We start from the raw sequence: 22,910 nt of genomic DNA on the forward strand, positions 1-22,910 counted from the left end.
AATGTGAAGGGAGCTGAGTGAAAACATGTGCTTCCATCCGTCTTCCAGTTATGCTTACCGTGTGTCTGAATGAGAAGGTTGTAGATTTTAGTCTGCATGCCCTCTGGATACAGAGTAAGCATACACTCGTACCTTCCACTGACGGAAGAAGACATGTTCCTTAAGTGCAGAGTCCATTTTGACCCATTCTCAGGAGTTTGTGTGAAGGTCACCAGTGACTCACAGGGACTCCCATAGGCACAGTGGAAGCCGTATTGGGGATGATAAACAGCAATCAGGTCTGCCTTATCGGTGACCTTGGACCATTGCATCTGCACCAAGAAGCCTTTCGCCTGTGTTTGGCAGGTCAGGTTGACATCAGAGCCAAGTGTAGCATAAATGTTTTCTTCTGTGTTGAATGGTTTTCCCCAAACTCCTGAAAAGGAAGAACGTGAGCTTTGAGTTTAAATAATTCACATAGAATGACTCTTAATTAAAAACCCTAGTCTCTTCAGTAAGGTGAGGGGAGAAACTGAGGAAATTTTTCCCTGACTGCTTTAGGAGTAGAGTAGAGCTTGTGTCTGACTCAGATAGAGACGCATGAGACAATATAAATGAGAAGGCATTTACGTAGACAAGCTAGAGGAAATTACTGACTTCTAAATATTTATCTATGTGTTGGTCTGACCAAAATATAATTGAAGGTTTCTAACTACCTGTGAATAAAATCAAGCCTATTTGAAAATTGAAGCATACTAGCAAACTTAGTATGACAATTCTTCTTACGTTTAATATAATTGGCTTTTTGGGTTATAAAACAACAGCTGAATATAATACACACGTGATGCTTTCTGAAACTGCAAAAATAAATGATATGTGTATAGGAATTTATTTGAAAAATACATGTTTACAAGGGCCTTTCATATGTTATCTTGTTTAATCCCCCCCACACGCCGTAAGTGATGTTGTTAACCCTTTTTTATCAAGGAAGAAACTGGGGCACAGAGAGATGAAACGGGGTATGCTCACAGTCACACCTCCAGGCCTGGTGCAGTGGCTCACATCCCTAATCCCAGCACTTTGGGAGGCCGAGGCGGACAGAGCACGAGGTCAAGAGAACCAGACCATCCTGGCCAACATGGCGAAACCCCGTCTCTACTAAAAATACAAAAATTAGCTGGGCGTGGTGGCACATGCCTGTAGCCCCAGCTACTTGGGAGGCTGAGGCAGGAGAATCGCTTGAACCTGGGAGGCAGAGGTTGCAGTGAGCCAAGATCATGCCACTGCACTCCAGCCTGGCAACTGAGCGAGACTCCATCTCAAAAAACAAAAAACAAAACAAAACAAAACAAGTCACACCTCCAGTAAAAGAATGAATTCAGTTACCGAGAGTTTGTGTCTTTCTATAACCCTCATAACTGTCGCAGTAAAACTCCAGCCAAGGAAGACAAAGAGACCTTTGGAGACCAAAAAGAACTTTATTTAATTTGGGCATCCAGGCCCACAGCAGACTCATGCCCAAAATGGCTGCTGACTCTGACAGAGAAAGCAGGCTTGTTTATATGTCACTTGAGGTGGGAAAACAAGGCAGGATACAGGTTTCAGGCAAAGACAGTAAATTATTTAACTCGTGACAATTCTGAGCAAACTTACGATTTAGCTATCTTGACCAGTCAACCTTAAAGCTGGACAGAGGTGGGGTGAGGTAAAACAGGAGTTACAGAAACATAGAGGGGGGTCTGGAGGCAGGCAATAAGCTTGGAAGGTTGAGGTAAGCTCGCAGCTGCAACTCGCAGCTGCTGGGAGGGGCTACTTAAATTTCTTAGCCTACGTATAACTTCTAAGTAACCTATACTTAATGTTAACTATTACCTATGTTATGTTTATTATTTTAAACTTTATTATTACTTATTTTATTTTATTTTCCTTCCACATAACCCCCAAACTGCCTCCCAAATTCAGTTGATTAGAGTAAGAAATTTCACTTTCAATATATAAGGATTGAAAGGACCTCATCTAACCTTAGGTAGAGGCTCCACTTAGTATCACCTCTAATTGATGGTCTGAAATACTAGACATAAGTAGAGTCTCTTTCCCATCAGCAGTCTGACCAAGTGATACAGGACACTTAAAATGTGGTAAGCATTGAGACTGTGACATGCCTTCAATAGTGTTGGCCTCAGTTTTAGAATTAACATGGAATCCTGCTACAGAAATGATATATATTATTGTGACAAGTACCGCTGAAGCTCACAAAAGGAAAAGATAAAAAGACGACAAGCAACTGAGAAGAAACAAGGCTCTTAAAAGTAAAAAGTACTTGACAAATGGGAATTATCATACTTCTGTGGATGCAAAAGTTTGGTAGGCAGAGGTTAGTACAGTTTAATGTAACTTCTTGTGAGCTGTCCTTTGCCTGAAAATATGGCTCTGATCCTATCTACAGCATTATATTCCAAATCTCCTTTGATTTAGAGATTCTCCTTAATATTTTCATAGCTATATCTGAAAAGCACAGTTAATTCTTCAGACACTCAGGCTTACGATAATACTCTCATACTGTGGAATACAGAACTAATCTTCCTTCTATTTTTAAATAGGCCCATTAGGCTCTTGTTCCTACTGTCATAAGGATTCCACTTTGTCTCCCAGGTTCCTACCTACACATACCTCATTAAAATTCAACGTGCATTCAACTCCCAAAGACCTTAGTATTTGGAGGAGAAATACTTGTTATATCCAAAAGAAAAAGAGTACTTGAGAGAGAAAAAAGTGAAGCAAGGATCTCTGAGCGTTGACGGCTTTGTGATTTTTAATTTTTCCGCAGTTGTTTTGACTACCATTTGGAGAGCATTTCATTTCCAAGAAACACAATTTCCCAATTACTCCAGAGATCCTGTTAGAAAGGAAATGGGTGAAAATGCCTCAGAGCAGTGGCACAAACGACCCATTCCCTTCTTATTTTTAGTGTGCATTAATAATCATTTCTAGATTCTAGCATCTCTCCTATACCTGCCACTGAAACACGTAACTGAAACCCTTAGTAATGATTTGTCCTTTGGTGATCAATTTCAGCAGCAGTCACAAGGCATTTTAAATGAACAGAGGCCCCATCCGCCCCTAAAGTGGCCCATCCGACAAGAAGGGACAACTGGAAGTCTTACCCTTGACGAAATGTATCTGGATGATGTAATAGACAGCACAGTATTTCCATTTTTTCTCCATTGTCTTCTGAACACCTTACACCAGCATTTCCGTAATGATCACTTGATGATTAAAACAAGTCAATTGATGTTTTCAAGCAAACCCCAGCCACCCACTTCGTGCTAAAAAAACCCAAATCTACCGCACACGCCTGGGTCTGTTTATCACTTGGCAAGCCCCCAGGAAATGAAACGTAGACAGGAAAGTAATGTGGTTCAGGACTGGGTATAACCTTCAATAGAACAAGGTTGAAATTGTTCTCTGAAATCTGTATATCACCTTCTTTAAAAGACTTTTCAGTATCCAAAGAGTCTCTTATTCAGGATCTCTGTGTCAGTCAAGCAGCGTCTAAAATCTAAACAAAGGATATCACGCAGAGCAGTTGGCAATGTGCTTTTTATACATTTCTTTTCAAGAGCACAAAGTCATTTAACAAATGTGAGCTTGGTGTCTTTCATAATAGTTTTTCTGTTCAATCTTAAGATATGTTTTCTTTCCAGAATTGCCCTGGGGTGAAAGAACAAAGAATTATCACGTTTAATTTTAATAAAATCTGAAAAGTAACAGGGAATAGTGTCAGCTATCAAACCAACTGTTATTGTCTCTCCTCTTGCAGGGAAATGCACATTTCCTGGGAGTGGAGGAGCGAGGGCTACTTTTCTACCCTTCGTCTGGGAAGGTTGGAAGTCAGATAGGGAGGTCTCCCACCGGGTTGGCTGGAGGCCATTTTTGCTCACCACGGAAGAGCTTATCCATGCCTAAGCCAAAGCAAGGCAGTAATAATCAGAATCCAAAGGCAGAGAATTCCCCCCTCAGTGAGCTATTAGGCTTATAACATCTGCCTAGTTACTTCTATTTACAGAGAACCGCAAACAAGTTTCAGGAAAGTGACCCCTTGGTAAAAATGTCTGGTTATTCGTAGAAGAACATGATGACTATTCCCTGTTATGATTCTCTGATTGATTTAATTGTATTAGTTTTTCAGCCTGAGATAAAATAGGCTGTCATCACCCTCCAACATTAAGAAAACAAGCATTAGGCTGAAGACTACCGTAAGTTTGATGGACAAAGAATAACTACAAATAAACATGTGTGTCTTCATACATACCGTATGCATGATTAAAATATACTGTGACCCTAATCTCATTACTAGGATATAGGTACCACCTAGGAAGACCAAAGACAAATGAAAAGGCCAATTGCAATCCTGAGATGGGAATTCTTTTCAGGTGAGGTGCAGATAATTTTGGTCAGGTTGTTATCATCTATACACCAATCTCTCCATGCAAGGACTTGTGGGGAATATGGACGATGCTAAGACACAAGGAAATGCTTTTGCCATTCAGGAGATTAAATTTAAATGGGAGAAGAGAGATTGTCATGTAAATAAATAACAGCTACTGTCTTCCTGGATTTCCATACCACCCCCTATACCACCACCACAAATACTTGCCATGGTAATTGCCATACTTATTCAGTATTCCTCAGCTAATGATTTCTTGCAGAATTTAGAAGAGATAGTTACTTCTTGCCTAGTCCAGTGCTCCCCAAACCTTTATTATCGCCCCTTCCCAACTTCCCATGAGTTTCAGGTCACTGGGGATATTGGGTCAGGTGGTGCTGACAGTGATTTTCCAGGGAAGGCTGGGGAACTCAAAGTCCTTGATAGAGGGGCAGGAAGAGACATAACTGCTCTGGGTAGCTACATCTCTTCCCATTGCCCCTGGAAATTCTGGTAAATCAAAATTATGAAGCATAGCAGCAGAAACAGTCCTGGAGATGCACTACGAAGATCCTGATTTGCACGTTGGCATCCCTATTAAATCGGGACACATTACAAGCCCAGAGAAGGGATTCTATGATCTCATTCCATTTTTCATATTAAGAGGAATTTACCTAATAGAAACCAATGCAAATCTACATTTATCGAATTCTCTAAGAACAATACCCTCTTTGGGGTATTTAGACTTCTCCTATCTATTATTGTATTAAAGTGAAGTAATTGTTCCAAAAAAGTCTGTAAACTCAGAAACATGGAAATGGTTGTTTATTTTCCAGTGCTACAGACTTACTTTCAGCAGAATTCTTGCCTCTCATTGGGGCTGGGCTACCTGAGCCATGCATTTAGTGGCTATATGACAAATCTGTCCTCTGGGTATTGTTCAGGGCTTAGTTCATGATTCTTATATATAGAAAATTCTATGGCCTGAAGCCATCAGATTTAGCTAATTTTGCTTTGGGACCCAACCAGGTTCTGAGAGCATAACAATTTCAGATGCGTGGCCACAGAATATTAACTGAATGCTTTCACATCGGGTGTCCTGTAGCTGCAAGACCCAGGCGACAGCCCCTCCATGGCTCTTTGCATGCAGCAGGTGGCAGCAACACTCCGCCGACTGGCACGGCTATCCCAGGTGATGGGAATTGCCCCCACCGCCTTTCAATCCTGGTAATATTTTCTAAAGGCTCTTTCAGCATGGGGATAGACAGGCATTCTCTATACTTAAAAATAACTCTTCTATGGAAGTCATGTCAATCTCTTCTATTATCCTCCCTACTCACCATATCCCAATTGCACAGGGTTTCTTCTGCCTTATAGTCTGCTGCACATAAGGAGAAAACAGAAGCAAGTCAGTTTCACACACAAAAAGAAATCGTGATCTTCTTGAACTGCAGAGGCAAATTCAATTATTTACAAAGAGAAGCAGGAACACACATTATTTCTGCTAAAGGCAAGCCATGATTGTGTGTTTTGGACAAACTTTTTAAATGCTCTAGCTAAACATACTCAATGAGAAAAGGACATTTTCAGAAACAGGAAGTTGAGCAAAAGGTAAACTTACTTTTGTGGTTTTCATAATGGTTAACTCAAATATTACTTACTTATCGTTAAACACTTACTAAAAAGAAAAATGGGGAGTGTTATACTTTTGCATGTTTTCCAAAATGCTTAGAAAACATGATGGTTAAAGTTTCACTTAATTAAAAAATACTTACTGTGTGGCACTTCTTAAGGGATTCCTGAAGAGGCATAGTTTTAGTTTAAAATACCAAAGATAAAATATAACCCTCAGTCTTGAGGCAGTTACCATTTAGCTGGGAGGAAGCATCCATGTTCACTAAAAAAGTCAAGTAGCATAAAGTACATTCCAACCGAGTTAGTAGGACAGGACTTTAGCAAAGGGGGAGTTATATTAGGGGTTGAGTGGGCCAAGAGCATCTGAAGTGTGGAATCTAAACTTGGCTTTATAGGAGTCAGACTGGTAGAAACCGCAAGGTAAGTGATTCCAGGCAGAAGAAACAGGAAGAGCCAGCACTTGATAGTGTTGAAGTTCAAGGCCATTTATTCAGTGGGCTATTCTGGTTTAGCAGAGGCTGTATTAGGGGACTTGGGGCAGCCAAAGCTGTCCAAGAGCTTTGAATTCTAGGCTAAGGGGTGTGGGTTTTCTTCTCATGTCAGAGAGACTCCCTAAAGAGATTTCAGCATATGAGTCATATATTTAAAGTAACATTTTAAAAGGATAAATTGGGTGGGCATGTGTGAAATGAATGGAAGAAAGGAGAGCAGAGAAACAGAAGACCTGTTAGGAGTTTATGTTTCTTTAGGCACTTTAGGATGAGAATGGGCTGACTGGCATGGCAAAGCATGATGAAAGCAAGGTCATTACCAACAAAGAGGCTATAAGGTGAGATGTAGGATTGGGCATGGAATCAAAATCTCCTATAAAGTTTCATGCCTCAAAATTAGGAAAAAGGGAAAACTAAAGGAGTTGGATTCCCACTGGAAGAACCACCCTAATCGAGGAGCAGTTATTAAATGATCAATAGATTTTTGATGGATGTGAAAGATAACCTATTATGGCACAGCTGGCAGTCCTGCCTGCATCAGAGTACAGTTCTTCTGGGTTTCCTCAGCTTTCCTGAGTTTAATGAGTTAGCATGTAATGAAAAAGAGTTTCATGAGACTTTCAGCATAGCAATCTGTTTTATCACCACTATTTTCACCATGCTCAATTCCATCCATGAAAGACTAATTTTAGTTTAATACATTTTTTCAGTTACAACATCAGTATCTGCTCATTACATGAAACCATTTTAAGTGGATGAGAAAGAAAATTTAAATGGATAAGAAAGAATTCTAACTGCCCAAAGACTACCAAGACCTATATGTTGTATCTTTGTCTAGATTTCTTCATAAACACACATATATATAAAGAAAATAAATTTTTACCACATGTATGCTAAAAATTCATTTTATAGATGTACAAAAAATAATTTTAGGTAAGATATATATATGTAAATTTCACCTAACATTTTATTTTGAGAAATAAAATTATATAATTCAATTGGATAATTATAGTAAATAATCTTTGAGTATTTATTTTGAGTAGCAAACTGAAACAAGGAGAGAGAGAGACAGAGAGAAACAGAGGCAGAGATATTTTAATATTGCCAAAGCCCTGGCAATTTAATAACTCAGTAATCATAATGTTGACTTTTTCAGAAATACGTTGAAGAAACCATTCATATTTCCAAGGTTAAGTTAGCATAGCCAGAATTAGAAGAAATATTTTAAGTTCTACATTCGACTTGGGTGGAAAACATTAAAATTTATTAAAATGTCTCTTCATAGTCAATGAAGAAAGAAAGAACACCTTGAAAAACTGAGAAGAGTTGCAATTGATTTTATAGCTTAAAAATAGATAGTGTGGAGCAAAATCACGTACTGTGGCTCTTTGATAGACTGCGACAATAATATTCTTAATCACATTGTAGTTTTACAACTATAGTTCACATAGAAATTGTCGTGTTTCTGTACTTAGTGGAAACGATAGGCTAGGTAAGGTCAGCCAAGGACTGAATTACCCCCTCTGTCCCCTGTTATTTCCCCCAATAATTTCCTTTTAAATGGAGTCCTGCATTTGAGGACAAGAGTGAAAGAAATAGGGCATGCACAAGTGCAAGAGGGGGAGGGAGACAGAGTGAGAAAGAGAGAGAGAGAAAGAGAAAGCACACTTTTGTATTTTTTGCTTTTAGTAATGGTATAGCTCAATACAACCTCAATTAAATAATATTATCAGGGAATAGGAGATTGTGATTAATAGCATTTCCTGGCAATTGAGAGCCAAACCAAATTCTTTTCTTGGAAGAGGTGGGGTTGTAATGGGGAGGAGAAGTAATTAGGATAGAAATTAGTCCTTGTTGGTGAACATCTTTTAAGAATGCATTGTTTCACATTTCTGGCTCAATGAAAACCTTATCATGAATATAATTTTATTTCAAGATTGAAGATCTTACAGAGACCAGGGACGTTGTTCTGAACCACAGTCTCCAGAAAGTAACTGTAACAAACAAGAAGATAGTTGTGCATAAAAATATGCTCCTTCCTTCAGAAAAGAAGTCTAACTTTGTAAAGATTTGACTGTTTTGTGAAAGTGTTTTGTGAAAGCAGACGCATGAGCATGCTTGCACACATAGATTTTCTATTTCCTACCAAAACCTATAGAATGTTGGAGTTAGAAGAAACTGTATTGGTCATTTAGCATAGACTGAGCCCTTTATTTTACAGATGAAGAAAATGACACCCGAAGAGGTAAAATGTCCTGCCGAAGATCAAAGGGTCTCTTATAAAAAATCCTGTACTAGTTACAATGAGTCTTTTACACTATTAACCAATACATTGAGCTTCATAACATATTCAATAATAAAACCAGTTATTCCTCAATTTAAAATGCAAATTGTCTCTAATATTTTGACAAATAAGAAGCAATCCAAAAAGCATACTTTTTTTTTCATTCCCATGACATTCCTCTTGACAAAACTACACCTGTATGTCACAGAGGAAAAAATAAAGATTTATAGATACTCAACTATACACACACACACGCACACAAAATAGATTTTTATCTCAATTATATATATATATATTTGAGAAGTTTTTGTTGTGTATTTGTTTGTTCTCTTGCTTGTTTTTAAATTTAATTTCCTGGAGAAATTCTGACTGACTCTGGGTGAAACCAAGCATGCTATTTTTTAATTAAAGGTATTGAATTAGCTTCATTCCGGTGTTATATAACTCAGCATCAATTTTACTTTATTTTCACTGGTCTTTAGTCATTTATTATTCCCTTTGGTTTTGCTCAGGGAAGATACTATAGGTCTCATATTTACATCTCCAAACTCTCTTTCTCTTTTGAGGCTCTCCTCTATCTCCAATATACATGACTGTGACTTAATGGGGAAGCTTCTCTAATTACCCAGCACCTAGTGAGGAAGGCCACATTTACAGGGGTGCTAGAGGAGGATGGAGACAAATAAACTGTAGAAAATACTCTGTGTGGAGGTTTCTTTTAAGCAAGCTGAAGATCCTCAAAGCTCATTTTTTCTAAAAGTATGCCTTATTGCTTCAGAGAAAGTTAGAATCTACTTGGCATTAAGAGTATTTTATCAGTTTCACACTTTAGCCATGTAGAGCCATAGAACCTCAGGAGGATCAACTCCCTTATTTTATAAATCAGGATACTGGTGCCCAATGGTGGGAAATGCGGTCTGAAGTCATAGTTATGTGTATTTAAAATATTGAAGTGTTTGGCTTTATCTTGACCTTTTTTTTCATAAAGAAATGAACATTAATCAGATCATGAGTGTTACTACTTACATGATGGTGAGCAAAAGTCCACAGAATGAGGTAGAAATTTGGGTGTTGGCAGTTAACTAGGCTCACTCTCCTGCAGAGTGATTCACAGCACACATAATTCAGATGTATCACTTGGTAAAATAAAATATCAAAGAACAATGTGTCAGGGACCCTCGCTGTAAATGTCCAAGTTCCCCTTTTCTTATGTCTCTAGGGCATACGCATGCTTTCTTATGTCTCTAGGGCATACGCATGCTAATGGCCCTAAAGGCCCCATGAGCCCCTGGCTACTTCTCTCTCCTTCACCCCATGCTCCTCCACTTATCACAACCCTCCTACTCTTTCCTTTCTGTCCCTCAAGCTCTCTGTGCCTATCCAACCCCAGGGCCTTTGCATTTGCTCTGCTTGGAATACTCTTCCATAGGCTACATACATGAATGTTTTCTCTCGTTCTGTGGTTGTTCAAATGTCCTCACCACAAAGAGGCCTTTCCTGAATTTCATGGCTATCTAAAGGAGCCCTGCCATGGGTCTCTGTAACAGCAGCAGCTGTATTCTTTCCACAGGGCTTATTCGCATGAGACGTTAAGTTGCTTACTATTATTATTATTATTATTATTTTGGTATATTGGCACTTTCCACTAGACTGTAAGCCTGGGAAGGACAGGAGCTTTATGTATTAGTCACTTCTTGACTCACCAAACATTCTCACAACGCACCATTAAAGATGGGAAAAGATCAAAGTGGTTTTCCTACTCCCTTGCACAGTCAGTCAGCACTTCACTTCTGACACCAGCTGTCTGGGGGTTTTCCTCCACACACCAAGCAGTTTTTCAGTTTTCTAGCCGACACCAACTGGATGTCCTATAATTTTATTCAGACGCATATCTACCTAGATATAGTGTCAGTCTCACAGATTGAGGACTTAGTCCCAAAAGACTGTCCCTCACTGCAGATGTCAGTTACAAGTCCCAGCTTGTGACCTGTGCTCTTGATGACTGGCTTTAATTCAGGGTTTCCAAGATCCCCTTCTCAGGTTCATCTAAATTGCTAGGGTGACTCACAGAACTCAGTGAAACAGTTCACTTATGTTTACCCATGTAAATAATGTTATAAAGGATGCAGATGAGCAGCCAGATGGAAAAGATGCATAAGGCAAGGTATGTGGAAGGGTGCGGGGCTTCTGCGCCCTCTCCAGGTGCTCTGCTCTCCCAGCACCTTCACCTGTTCGGCAATATGGAAGCTCCCCAAGCCCAGTCCTTTTGGTTTTAATGGAGGCTTTATTACAATCATAGGCATGATTGATTAAATTATTGGCCATTGGTGACCAACTCAACCTCAACCTTCAGGCCCCCTCCCCTCCTCAGAGGTCAGGGTGTGGGGCTGAAAGTTTTAACTTTCTAATCACATGGTTGGTTCCCCGGTAACCAGCCTCCCATCCTGAGGCTATCCTAGAGTCCCCAGTCATCAGTCATCTTGCTGCATACACAAAGACATCTATCACTTAAGAGGCTCCAAGAGTTTCAGGGGTTGTGTGCCAGGAACCGGGGGCAGAGACCAAGTACATAATCATTACATCACAATATCACACACACCTTTTCAATCCAGCTGTCATGGGTCCAACAGGCTGCTCAAATGTAAGCCCGAAAGCACCTCTCCTCAGCTGCCCTAAATATCTCTTACTTTCTGACTTGGTCATCTCTGGCCCCTCAGTGAGGGGAGGGGGATAGGTGGGGGTGGAGGCCTCATTCCACTCATCCGTGCATACACATGCATGACTTTGGAAGTACAGGGAGTCAACACCTCATGGGGCAACCTTTGACCAATGGGGAACAGGAGCATGTGTTGCTCAGGTGAAAGATTCTAAGGTGCATTCTACACAGATCCTAAGAAAGTGCCCAGAGGGACCCAGACAACAGTGGATCATAGTGTAAGCTGCTTGATATTGCACCCTTGCATTGACTTTCCCTCCTTCCCTGTTTCATTCTTTTTTACCCCCACTCCTCTTCCATGGGATTACATCCCAAAGTAACTGTAGGCAGGCCCTTGTCTCAGTCTGTGCTTTTGTGGAGAATGCATGCTAAGGCTGTCTGATCACTCCACTGCTCTATTCTTAGCCCCCAGAATGGTATTCAGCACATAATAGATACTATATGAATATTTTTTGCTGAAACTCTCTTGAGTAAGTAAATCCATTTCCCATCAATAGAAACAATACAGCATACTCATTTCACAAGGTCCACAAAATTGAAATAAACTAGTCAGAGTTCTAAAAACAGATACATTCTTAATTCTGCTGAGTGTCTCAACAAATACTGAGCTCCACTTAAATGTCAGGCACTAGGATTGATCTGTACGGGAGACAAAGATAAATAATCTCTCTTCTTCCATGATATTATCTCAGCGTTATCAAGAAGAGGGGTGCCTACAGTAGCTATGAGTTCAAGGAGCCCATTAGATCTGCCAGCAATTATTACCTGTAGGTCTCCTGTGGAGTATGTAAGATGAAGGAAATTAGCAGCACATAAAAAAGCAGACAATATTTGCCCTGCCAGAGAGAATATAAATCTTAAGACATTTTATGACTGGCTTTCCAAGTGCTCAAATCAACTGTAGAAAATAGAGAAATTCTTGTTACCTAAGGGATGGAATTCAATAGCAGTACTTAAGATAGATAAAAATAAGGATGACAAACTTATCTCTACCAATGACAAGATTCTTTCTTTTTGAAAGCCAGAGGGTTAAAGGATCTAAAGCTATAACTATGGGAAAATAACTATTATAAAATCCAAGTCTGTTACATATAGGCACAGAATATTACAAAATCTCAGAAAAGCTGCAATACAACTTTTGCTGTCACTAGTGGCTTAGCATTGACTGAAGTCATTGCTCCCTGGGAGCTAAATTACCCCAGAGTTGACAAGCCAGTCTAGTCTCAGTGGAAAACAGAAGGCACACTCAAAAGTGATAATTGAATAGAGTTTAGTATAGGGGCTATTTATAAAGATGTAGTAGGGCTTAGGGGAGACCAGGGCAGCGTAGTTCTTAGGGATTAGCAACATTGGGAAGTCACTTTCTTTCCTATGACTGAAGGGAAATGAGAGACAGCCACCAGTGAGGGTAGCTAAAGGGAGAGAGCCTCCCAACAGGAACTGTGGCCTTCAGCATGGATGTGTAGCCAAACCTTGGCAACCACTCCAGTGGAAACCTAGGGATATAAGTATCTCAATGCCACTCTCCCTCCTACTGAGAGTTTTAAGAATACAAATTTTATGTAGCGATTAAATGGTATAAGATGTTGTATTAGTTTTCTAGGACTGCTGTCGCAAAGTGCCACAAGCTTGGTGGCTTAAAATAAAATAAATTCAGTTTCTCACAATTATGAAGACTAGGTCCAAAATCAAGGTGTTAGCAGAGCTATGCTTCCTCCAAAGGCTCTAGGGGACAAATTGTTCCTTGGCTTTTCCAGCTTCTGGGGCTGTGAGCTTCATTCCAGTTATTTCAGTCTTCTCACGGACTTCTCCTCCTTTCCCTGTGTCATCTCCTCTTCTGTTTCTTATAAGGACATTAGTCATTGGATTTAAGCTCCACCCCATTGATTCAGGAGGATCTCTTCTTGAGATCCTTAATTTAATTACATCTGCAAAAATCCTTTTTCCAAATTAGATCATATTTACAGGTGCCTTTTGCATATATCTTGGGTCACCATTTGGCCCACTAAAGATATAATGAAGTAAAATATTTTCAGAAAATTAAGCATGCTATCAACACTGAGAAAACTGGAGGTATGTAGTGGATACTGTGGTGCACTGTCCCACTTCCCCATTCAGGACTGAAGCACTAATTTTTTCTGCTGCTGGGAGTGTTGCCTGCTGATGGCTCATAGCTGTATCACTCTCCAAGAATTTCCTTAATCTAAAGAAAGCTGCCTCTCTAAGTTTTTGCTTTCTCCCTGGGAACAGCACACAGGTAGTGAGTGGATAATGAAGGAGGATGCACAGAGGTCTGGCTTTGTGCCTCAATTCTCGATAACTCTGAAGGGACATCCCCGTTCTAGAACTCTCTTGTGGGAAGGGCTGAAGCTTCTGTTGCAACTTTATTGGAAGGCAACTTCTCCTTCTATCCCCTCTTGCTTCCCTCATTCCCTTGTAGGTGTTGTTCTCAAGAGCACTTCTCGATAAAGCTTTTGTAGGCAAATTTCACCACAGTGTCTGTTTTCCAGGGGCCTTGATTTAAGACATGCTCCCACATGAGATGAACCATCAATAATCTAAGTAGCTCAGAAGGAGGCTTTTTGGAGAACCATCCTCCCAATGCATAAACAAAATAAGTTTTATTCTCTCTTGTGGGCTCTCTGTCTCACTATCGCCCCTGTGATAAGAAACATGAGGTAAGAAGTTAAACACAAAAACTAGAAGGACGAAAACCTTTTCAAAATAGAAGTAATATTTTTCAAGAATTGGACAGAAGGTTAAGTGGATGGTTAGTGGGTATTGAGAAATTAAACCAAGATCTTATTGTGTCATAAAAGATTTGAGAATGTATTTTTAAACAGAAAATGAAAGTCAAAAGTCATGGATATTGAGAAAAGAAATTAAGAAAAAATATCTAAGTGTGGCTAAAGAAAAAGGAATATGGACTAAAAGTAAAAAAATAATGAATCCATAGCAATCTTGGGATTGCACAAGTTTCCCACAGTGTCAAATCCTCTCTTTTGACAGTGGAGACAAGCAGTGTGGAGTCTTCCTCCTCAGTGATTTGCACCAACAACAGCCAACTTTTCAAAAGGAGTGGTTTCTCAGTGACCTCTAAGCAGCAGAGACTAAGCAGCATCCAGCCTGGCCTCCAGACACTTCCTGTCTGTACTCCCAGTAGAAGTAATTCGTAGAAAGGCATCAAAAGCCTCTCCACTGGAGCTTGTTTTGCCATGTCAGAATCCAAAATAATTTTTGAAAATCAAACTTAAAACTTTAAAGATATATATATATATAAAACCTGTGCTAATTTGGGCTGTTCAGCACAGAGAAAATCTTGTACAGAACATGGATCCATGGCATATCAGATATGCTTTGGTTCTTGGCTCCGTCATTTTCTAACTCTGGCCTTACACAAGATGCTATATCAGGAGAACCTGCCCGCAATATTTCAAGGTAGGTTCTTTCTATTTTCCATAAGTGTTGACTGGCTGAGAAACAAAGGCAAAGAGAGGAATTTTACAGCTGGGCTGCTGGGGGTGACATCACATATCGGTAGGACTGTGATGCCCACCCAAGCCTCAAAACCAGCAGGTTTTTATTAAAGATTTCAAAAGAGGAGGGGACGTACGAACGGAGTAGGTCACAAAGAACACATGCTTCAGAGGGCAAAAAAGTGGAACAAAGATCACATGCTTCTGAGGAAACAGGACAAAGGGCTAAAGGCAGAACTTCTGATAAGGGTCTATGTTCAGTGGTGAACGTATTGTCTCGATAAACATCTTAACAGAAAACAGGGTTCGAGAGCACAGAATCAGTCTGACCAAAAATTTACCAGAATGGAGTTTCCCAATCCTAGTAAGCCTGAGGGTACTGCAAGAGACCAGGGCGTATCTCAGTCCTTATCTCAACTGCATAGGACAGACATTCCCAGAGCAGCTGTTTATAGACCTCCCTCCAGGAAGGAATTCCTTTCCCAGAGTATTAATATCAATATTTCTTGCTAGGAAAAGAATTTAGCGGTATCTTCCCTGCTTGCACGTCTGTTTATAGGCTCTCTGCAAGAAGAAAAATATGGCTCTTTTTGCCTGACCCCACAGTCAGACCTTATGATTGTCTTCCCTTGTTCCCTAAAAATTGCTGTTATTCTGTTCGTTTTCAAGGTGCACTGATTTTCATATTGTTCAAACACACGTTTTAGCGTTAGTGTGTACAGTTAACACAATTATCATAGTGGTCCTGAGGTGACATACATCCTCAACTTAGAAAGATAACAGGATTAAGAGAATGAAGTAAGACAGGCGTAAGAAATTATAAAAGTATTATTTGGGAACTGATAAATGTCCATGAAATCTTCACAATTTATGTTCCTCTGCTGCAGCTCCAGCTGGTCCCTCTGTTCGGGGTCCCTGACTTCCCACAACATCTCTCCCTATCTTTTTATACAGATGTGCCATGGCGATGAAGGCTTGTTCGTTCTGTTAGTTTTGATGCAGGATTCTTTGACTGGTCTGGCATACTAAAAACAAGCTGATTAAACAGAGAAACCTAATCTAAGTCGTGGGGTTTAGTCCAGAAAGACTTTCTGCCACCTGATCTAATGCCTCAGCTCCAGGCACAATGGATAAATGAGCTTGAGAGCCTTCAAAAATTTGTTTCTTTAATTTAGTTATGCCCAAGGATAAATTATCTTCCCTACCCAGAATGTGTCCTTTGACCATTTCCCACGAATGATCAGTCTCATTGTAGGAATATGGTGTGACACAGAAATCAGAAGTATTCCAATCACACTGCATTTGCATGTGATGTTTGAGACTCACTACCTGATCTTCAAGCCAAATAACAGACTGTCTTAAATCATTAATTTGATTAGCTAATCTTTGATCAATGCCTTGTTGAGAATTCCACATTTGGGTGGAACTGGCTTGCCGATCATTAACAAAATGAGCCATTTGAATAGATTGGTATAATGCCACTCCGGCAGTGGTGGCCAATGCAGTGACTGTAATTAGGCCCATGATCACAGCAATTAAAGTGAAAACAAATCTCTTAGATCATTTGAGAATTCATTGTAACACTTCATTAATTAAATGTACTGAGGGGGAAGATTCTCAAGGTCTGGGTAAAGTTACCGGTATCCAGATTCCTTCTCGAGCTCGAACCAACATTACACTTTACCTGGAGTCAAAACAGGAGTTAACACAAGTGTATAAATGACAATTAATGCATTAGACAGTTTGATTGTTCATCCAAATTTTGATATTTCCCACTAACAGCATGTAAGGAGGCTTAACACAACTTTGTATAGGAATAGTCAGGTTGGAGGTAAACAAAGCAGAATGTTTGAATCTATGTTGATACTGAGGGAGAGGAGTGGCAGTGGCAACACCTGATGCTCTCCACTGTAAAGAAGCTATCTGAGGTGCCCGGGGATGCTGAAGAGGTAGAGGGGTATACTTGGGTCAAGAAGAATTATCATAATGCCAATCGGAGTCCCATAAAGGAGGATTGGCATCAAAAAGAGGAAAAGGGTTTAAAGGGGATTTATCATGGGGTTCAGCATCACAGATGCGAGGGGCAGTAGTGGGGACAACAGACAGAAAAGTTTCCCCTTCCAATACTTGCAATCCTGACATGGCAATAGCCAATTTCCAAGTTCTAGGTGTTCTGGGCTCAGAATGGGGAATATCATACGAGGCCTTGGGGGGGTGGGTAGTGCTCTTATCTTCCCATTTTAAGGGAAAGAACGAGCTGAACCTCCTATGCAATGTAGGATGATGATTCTCATCTTCCCAATAAGAAATAAAATAAGTAGCCTCCAGGCATTCCCTCCTGCCAGAGGAGCAATTATTTTTTAAATAGCCCTTTGGTGCCCAGTCTGTTACTAAACTATATGAGTCATTTTTGAATACTGCTGCGTGTGAGTTAACAGTCTTCGCAAATTAAAGTTTTAGATGGGCCCTCAAAATTTTTAGGACATGGTTTTCCTACAGGTTTATATTGAAAGTATGAAGTATCTCCTATTACTCCCCTTTTTATTTGTCTTAAAGGAGAAAGGGAGAGGCCAGAGACCAAATGTCCTCATTCCCTTTTAGCTAATCTCCCCGGAAGATAAACAGCCCAGACTCGAGTTTCTAGATGGATACAACCAAGTGCATGTCCGAGGCACAGAGGAGGGTATTTATAACCCATAGTAACATTAAATGCAGTGCCTTCTTCTCCTGGTTGAGCGGGGCCATGGTCATCTGTAACTCCAGGCATCCACACACTATTGTTAGTATAGATTTCCACAGGAGCACCCATCCACGTGAGAGGTCGAGTAAGCGGAGGAAAAGGCACATAAGCCCAATAAGAATACTTTTGTGTAGCAGGTAAATCACTTTGAGGGGAAACTGGTGAGACAGAAAGTATAAGGAGGAGAATTATTAAATAAAACCTATTTAAGCAAGAACCAGTGCTGAAGGAGGAAGAGAAGAACAGAGCGATGTTATTTTCAGGCTAATAGAAATGGTGAGATTTTTAGGTTCATAAGGAGAAAAAGAAAGGGAATTAGGAGAAGTGGGATTAGTTAGAGGGGGTCTCCATTGCCATTAGGGAGGATTGAACCAGACCCATTTTGATTTGGCATGCCAATTTCTGAGGAGGTGGCACAGATCTCACCAGGTTTGAGGGTGGTCTCTGACGAGGACGTCTTTTCCCTGTGGTTTTCATTGTCAGTATTTACACAAAGTTTAAGTCTTCTAGTGGGCACCCAGACCGGGGATTGATGATCTCCTGATGAAACACAAGCATACCATCTTTCCCACTTTAAAATTGTTCCAGATTCCCAGGTATGGGTCTGGGAGATTTTCCATAACACTGGCTTGCCTTCATTTAGGGAGAATTTTTTGTCTGTATAATGGTGTTCATCTGCAGTTAGAGTATTGTCTTTAGGAACATTTGAAAGTTTAAAGTAAACAATGCTAAATGTAATTGGGAGTGGGGAATGGTTAAATTATGCTTTTGTTGCTCAGACTGTTTGGACAATTGAGTTTTTAAAGTGCGATTGGCCCATTCCACCACAGCCTGTCCCTGAGGAAGTAGTTTCCATTGATAACGAGTTGCAGGCTCTGGATTATTGATAGAGGGTACAGTAAAAGCAAATTTTTCACAATCTGATTTATGTAAAACAATATGAAAGAAACAGTTTTTAAGATCAATAACTATAAGAAGCCAATTTTTAGGTATTAAAGCAGGGGCAGTCATGCTGGGTTGGACAGCTCCCATAGGTTTAATTACAGTATTAATGGCCCTTAAATCAGTTACCATCCTCCACTTGCCTGATTTTTTTTTTTTTTTTTTTTTTTTACTAGAAACACAGGAGAATTCTGGGGGAAGGAGGAGGTTCCACATTTCCAAGTTGTTAACTGTTCAGAAACCAATTGAGTTAAACCTCTAGTTTTTCTTTGGAGAGCAGCTGCTGCTCAATCCAAACAGGTGTTTCAGATTTCCATTGTAAAGGAATAGGATTAGGAGGCATGGCAGTGACCGTCATCAAAAGGGATAACCTAAATCAGCCCTGTCTTCTTTAATAGTAACTTGAAGAGGTTTAGTAATTCCTTCATGTCTTGGACCAAGACGAAGTCTGGGAACAAACCCCATGTTTTCCATTATATGTTGACTGGAAGCACTATAAGAGTTACATGGAATATTAATTTTAGCTCCCCATTATGCCAGCAAATCTCTACCCCAAAGATTAATGAGGATTGGCATGATGTAAGGCTTAATTGTACCCTTTTGACCATCAGGGCCAGTGCACGGCAAGATAAATGTGCTCTGGTGAACTTCATCAGCTTTTCCAACACCTACTAGTCCCATGTTAGCAGGATGTTTAAGCCAGGAGGAAGGCCATAAATTAGAGGAAACAATAGAAACATCTACCAGGTCCTCAAACTTTTTTCCTTGAATGTGTATGGTGCAGGTGGGCCATTGTTTAGAAATTACATTAATCCAATAAGCAGCTTTTTCGCCGCCGGAGCCCATCCTAGGGCCCCATGTCTTATCTCCTTTGTTTAAAACAATATTAGGTAGTAAAAGTAATTGAGCAATTGACTCACCAGCTGGAATGGAACCAGGAACTTTGGCAGACACCGTAAGTTTAATCTCATCAAGGAATCAGAATTAATGAGACCAGTATGAACTATGATACCTTCAGCAGAGGTGGATGCCCTGCCTAACACCAGACCCACAGAACCTTGAGGTAAAGGGCCAGTGACTCCCCGGGGGGACAATTAAAGGCAAAGAATTAGGTAGTAAATTTAGAGGAATGGTACTACAGAGATCGACCACCCCACCTCCTACTGTGGAGGTCTAATATTCCATTTTTAGGAAACCAAGGACAGTGTTCTTCTACTGCCCTTAATAGGGTGACCATATTTTCCATGGGCACTTGAACTCCTCCCTGTTTTAACAGGAATTTAATATAGCAGAGATAAGCATAATGTTTAGACTCCGCGTGATCTTTAATTACCCCAGACAATACACAGACAACTCACCAATAGTCAGGGAGCTGAAAAAGCGTTTCTGTGGACTGGACCGATGAACATTTCTCCACACCTACCAAAGGGAATCGGGTTCCCACATGTACTTAGGAAAAAGAAAACCATGTTGATGCACCAGATATCAGGGGAACCCGCCCCCAATATTTCAACATAGGTTCTTTCCATTTTCCATAAGTCTCGGCCAGCTGAGAAATAAAGAGAAAGAGTACAAAGAGAGGAATTTTACAGCTGGGCTGCTGGGGGTGACATCACATATCAGTAGGACCGTGATGCCCACCCAAGCCTCAAAACCAGCAGGTTTTTATTAAAGATTTCAAAAGAGGAGGGGATGTACCAACAGGGAGTAGGTCACAAAGAACACATGCTTCAGAGGGCAAAAAAGTGGAACAAAGATCACATGCTTCTGAGGAAACAGGACAAAGGGCTAAAGGCAGAACTTCTGATAAGAGTCTATGTTCAGTGGTGCATGTATTGTCTCGATAAACATCTTAACAGAAAACAGGGTTCGAGAGCACAGAATCAGTCTGACCAAAAATTTACCAGAATGGAGTTTCCCAATCCTAGTAAGCCTGAGGGTACTGCAGGAGACCAGGGCATATCTCAGTCCTTATCTCAACTGCATAGGATAGACATTCCCAGAGCAGCCGTTTATAGACCTCCCTCCAGGAAGGAATTCCTTTCCCAGAGTATTAATAGCAATATTCCTCACTAGGAAAAGAATTTAGCGATATCTTCCCTACTTGCACGTCTGTTTATAGGCTCTCTGCAAGAAGAAAAATATGGCTTTTTTTGCCCCACCCTGCAGGCAGTCAGACCTAATGATTGTCTTCCCTTGTTCCCTAAAAATTGCTGTTATTCTGTTCTTTTTCAAGGTGTACTTATTTCATAGTGTTCAAGCATACATGTTTTACCATCAATTTGTACAGTTAACACAATTATCATAGTGGTCCTGAGGTTATGTACATCCTTAGCTTATGAAGATAACAGGTTAAGAGATTAAATTATAATTAGATTATGAAAGTATTATTTGGGAACTGATAAGTGTCCATGAAATTTTCACAATTTATGTTCCTTTGCCATGGCTCCAGCCAGTCCCTCCGTTTGGGGTCCCTGACTTCCCACAACAATGCTAAATCTCTCTAAGCTTCTGTGTTCTAGCATCTCTTAAATGAGTATGTATGAAGACTGATGACATGTAAAGTGCCTGGCATCCAAGTAAGCCAGGGGCAAAACAAGCTATTCTTAGCATAAAATGCATAGTCCTTTTTGTTTTTCTAATGATAACAACAACTTTTGACCAACATGTTATTTTACATGAATTGCCTAATTCTTTCCTTGATGAAAACAAATGCAAATTTATTTTTCTTTCCCCGTGTCAACTGTACAGATTCAAAAGAGCTGAAGAAGAGTGATCTGTATTCTGGTTAGTGCCATCCATTATTAACCAAAGTTCCCAGCTCTGTTTTGGATCCCTAAGACAGAGAGTGATATATGGAGCAAAAGATCGTCAAAGAGAGTGATTTTCAGGCAAGGATTTGAGCTCATATCATGAACAATTTAGAAACTCACCTTTTGCCCTAAGGAAGAAGTTGGGGAAATGGCAAAAGTGGCAGAACACTGCAATGTCATCTTTCTAAGCAATGTTATGTATAGGGTATGATTAGGAGCTTAGAATTTGTGTGGAAACCAACTTTAGCTTAGTATCGAGGATTCACCCAGCTTTTAGTTGAATGATCTTGGTCAAGTAACTTAAATTCTTTCAGCTTAATTTCCTTACATATAAAATTATGGTAATGACAACGCCTTCCTTCAAGATTGCTGTGAAAATTCAAAGGGATTACATATGTGGAAGTTTCTGGTGTAGCATCTGGCCCATAGTACAGCTAACAAAGTCACAATAATGCTAACAAAAGTAAGAAGCAAGAGAGAGGAGTCAAGGGAAGGAAGGCAGTTTCTACATATAGCTCTCCTCCAACTCAGTGATGTTGGGTAGATAGGTCATTTAACTTTTCTGGGCTTGCATTTCCTCATTAGTAAAATGGTAAACTGCTAAAGATTACATAAATGAAAATGGTCTTCTAGTTCATTGATTCAAGACGAGTTTAATAGTCATCACCAGATGACTTGGCCTGACATTAAGTTATAAAATATAAGATTTCCATGAAATATATAGAAAATGATAGGCCATGTAAAACAGAAAATTACAATAAATTAGATGAGTAAATATCTTAGTTTTGGCATATGTAGCCTATAATCCCTTAATGCATTTTTTTCTCCCTGAACTAAGGAGGACTTTTCAATGATCCTTAAAAAATCAATGCTGCAGTAAATTAATCACAGCCTGCTGCTGTGATTGGATTAATGGGAAGATCTTGCTAGGGCTTACATAAAAGCCTAAAGTAAATAGCTACCCAATACACAGATCTACTGGTTTGGGCACAGAAATGCTATAAAAATATTAATAAATCCATCTGCTAAAAAAAACAAAAACTCTTGCTAAACAAGAAGAAGCTGAAACTTCAGATTCTCTGTCCTTTTGCCCCCTTATCAATTTTGTTCAAATCAAATTTAAGTTTTATTAAAAGCATAGATCCCATGGAAGTCATAGGAAAGTTAGCATCTGCCTCAGTTGCTTCCTGGAGTGATGACGACTCTAGACTCTTTAACATACATCAAATAAATGTCTAAATTTTCATCAAATTCACTGTGAATTTAAATTAGCCACAGAACATTCAACATTGTAATCTTTTAAGCTAAGCTTGAGAAAGTCTCTTACGCTTCCACTGTAATAGAAGGAAAGGTACAGCTAAGAAACTGAGTCCCCACTAATTTGTAAGATTCTAGATGTTCGGCATAA

The 22,910-nt window shown here is 39.9% G+C and overlaps 1 protein-coding gene and 1 long non-coding RNA gene across 9 annotated transcripts in view; one reads left to right on the top strand and one right to left on the bottom strand.

Annotated features, from left to right (window-relative positions):
- The window catches only part of LOC105470429 (CD96 molecule), a 110,669-nt gene extending 106,877 nt beyond the window's left edge, over positions 1 to 3,792 (bottom strand). For all 3 annotated transcript variants that reach the window (XR_011620356.1, XM_071092450.1, XM_071092451.1), the window contains exons 1-2: positions 3,144 to 3,792; positions 59 to 415 (exon numbers count right to left, since the gene is read on the bottom strand). Coding sequence is in view for 2 of the 3 variants with exons in the window: in XM_071092450.1 (XP_070948551.1) it covers positions 59 to 415; positions 3,144 to 3,204 (418 nt within the window). In the remaining variant the exon portion in view is untranslated. The remainder of the gene's footprint in view (positions 1 to 58; positions 416 to 3,143) is intronic.
- Positions 1 to 22,910, top strand: part of LOC112424700 (uncharacterized) — a 115,207-nt gene that overhangs the window by 25,960 nt on the left and 66,337 nt on the right. The window lies entirely within an intron of this gene.

The sequence above is a fragment of the Macaca nemestrina genome, chromosome 2, assembly GCF_043159975.1.
Source record: "Macaca nemestrina isolate mMacNem1 chromosome 2, mMacNem.hap1, whole genome shotgun sequence".
Taxonomy (NCBI): domain Eukaryota; kingdom Metazoa; phylum Chordata; class Mammalia; order Primates; family Cercopithecidae; genus Macaca; species Macaca nemestrina.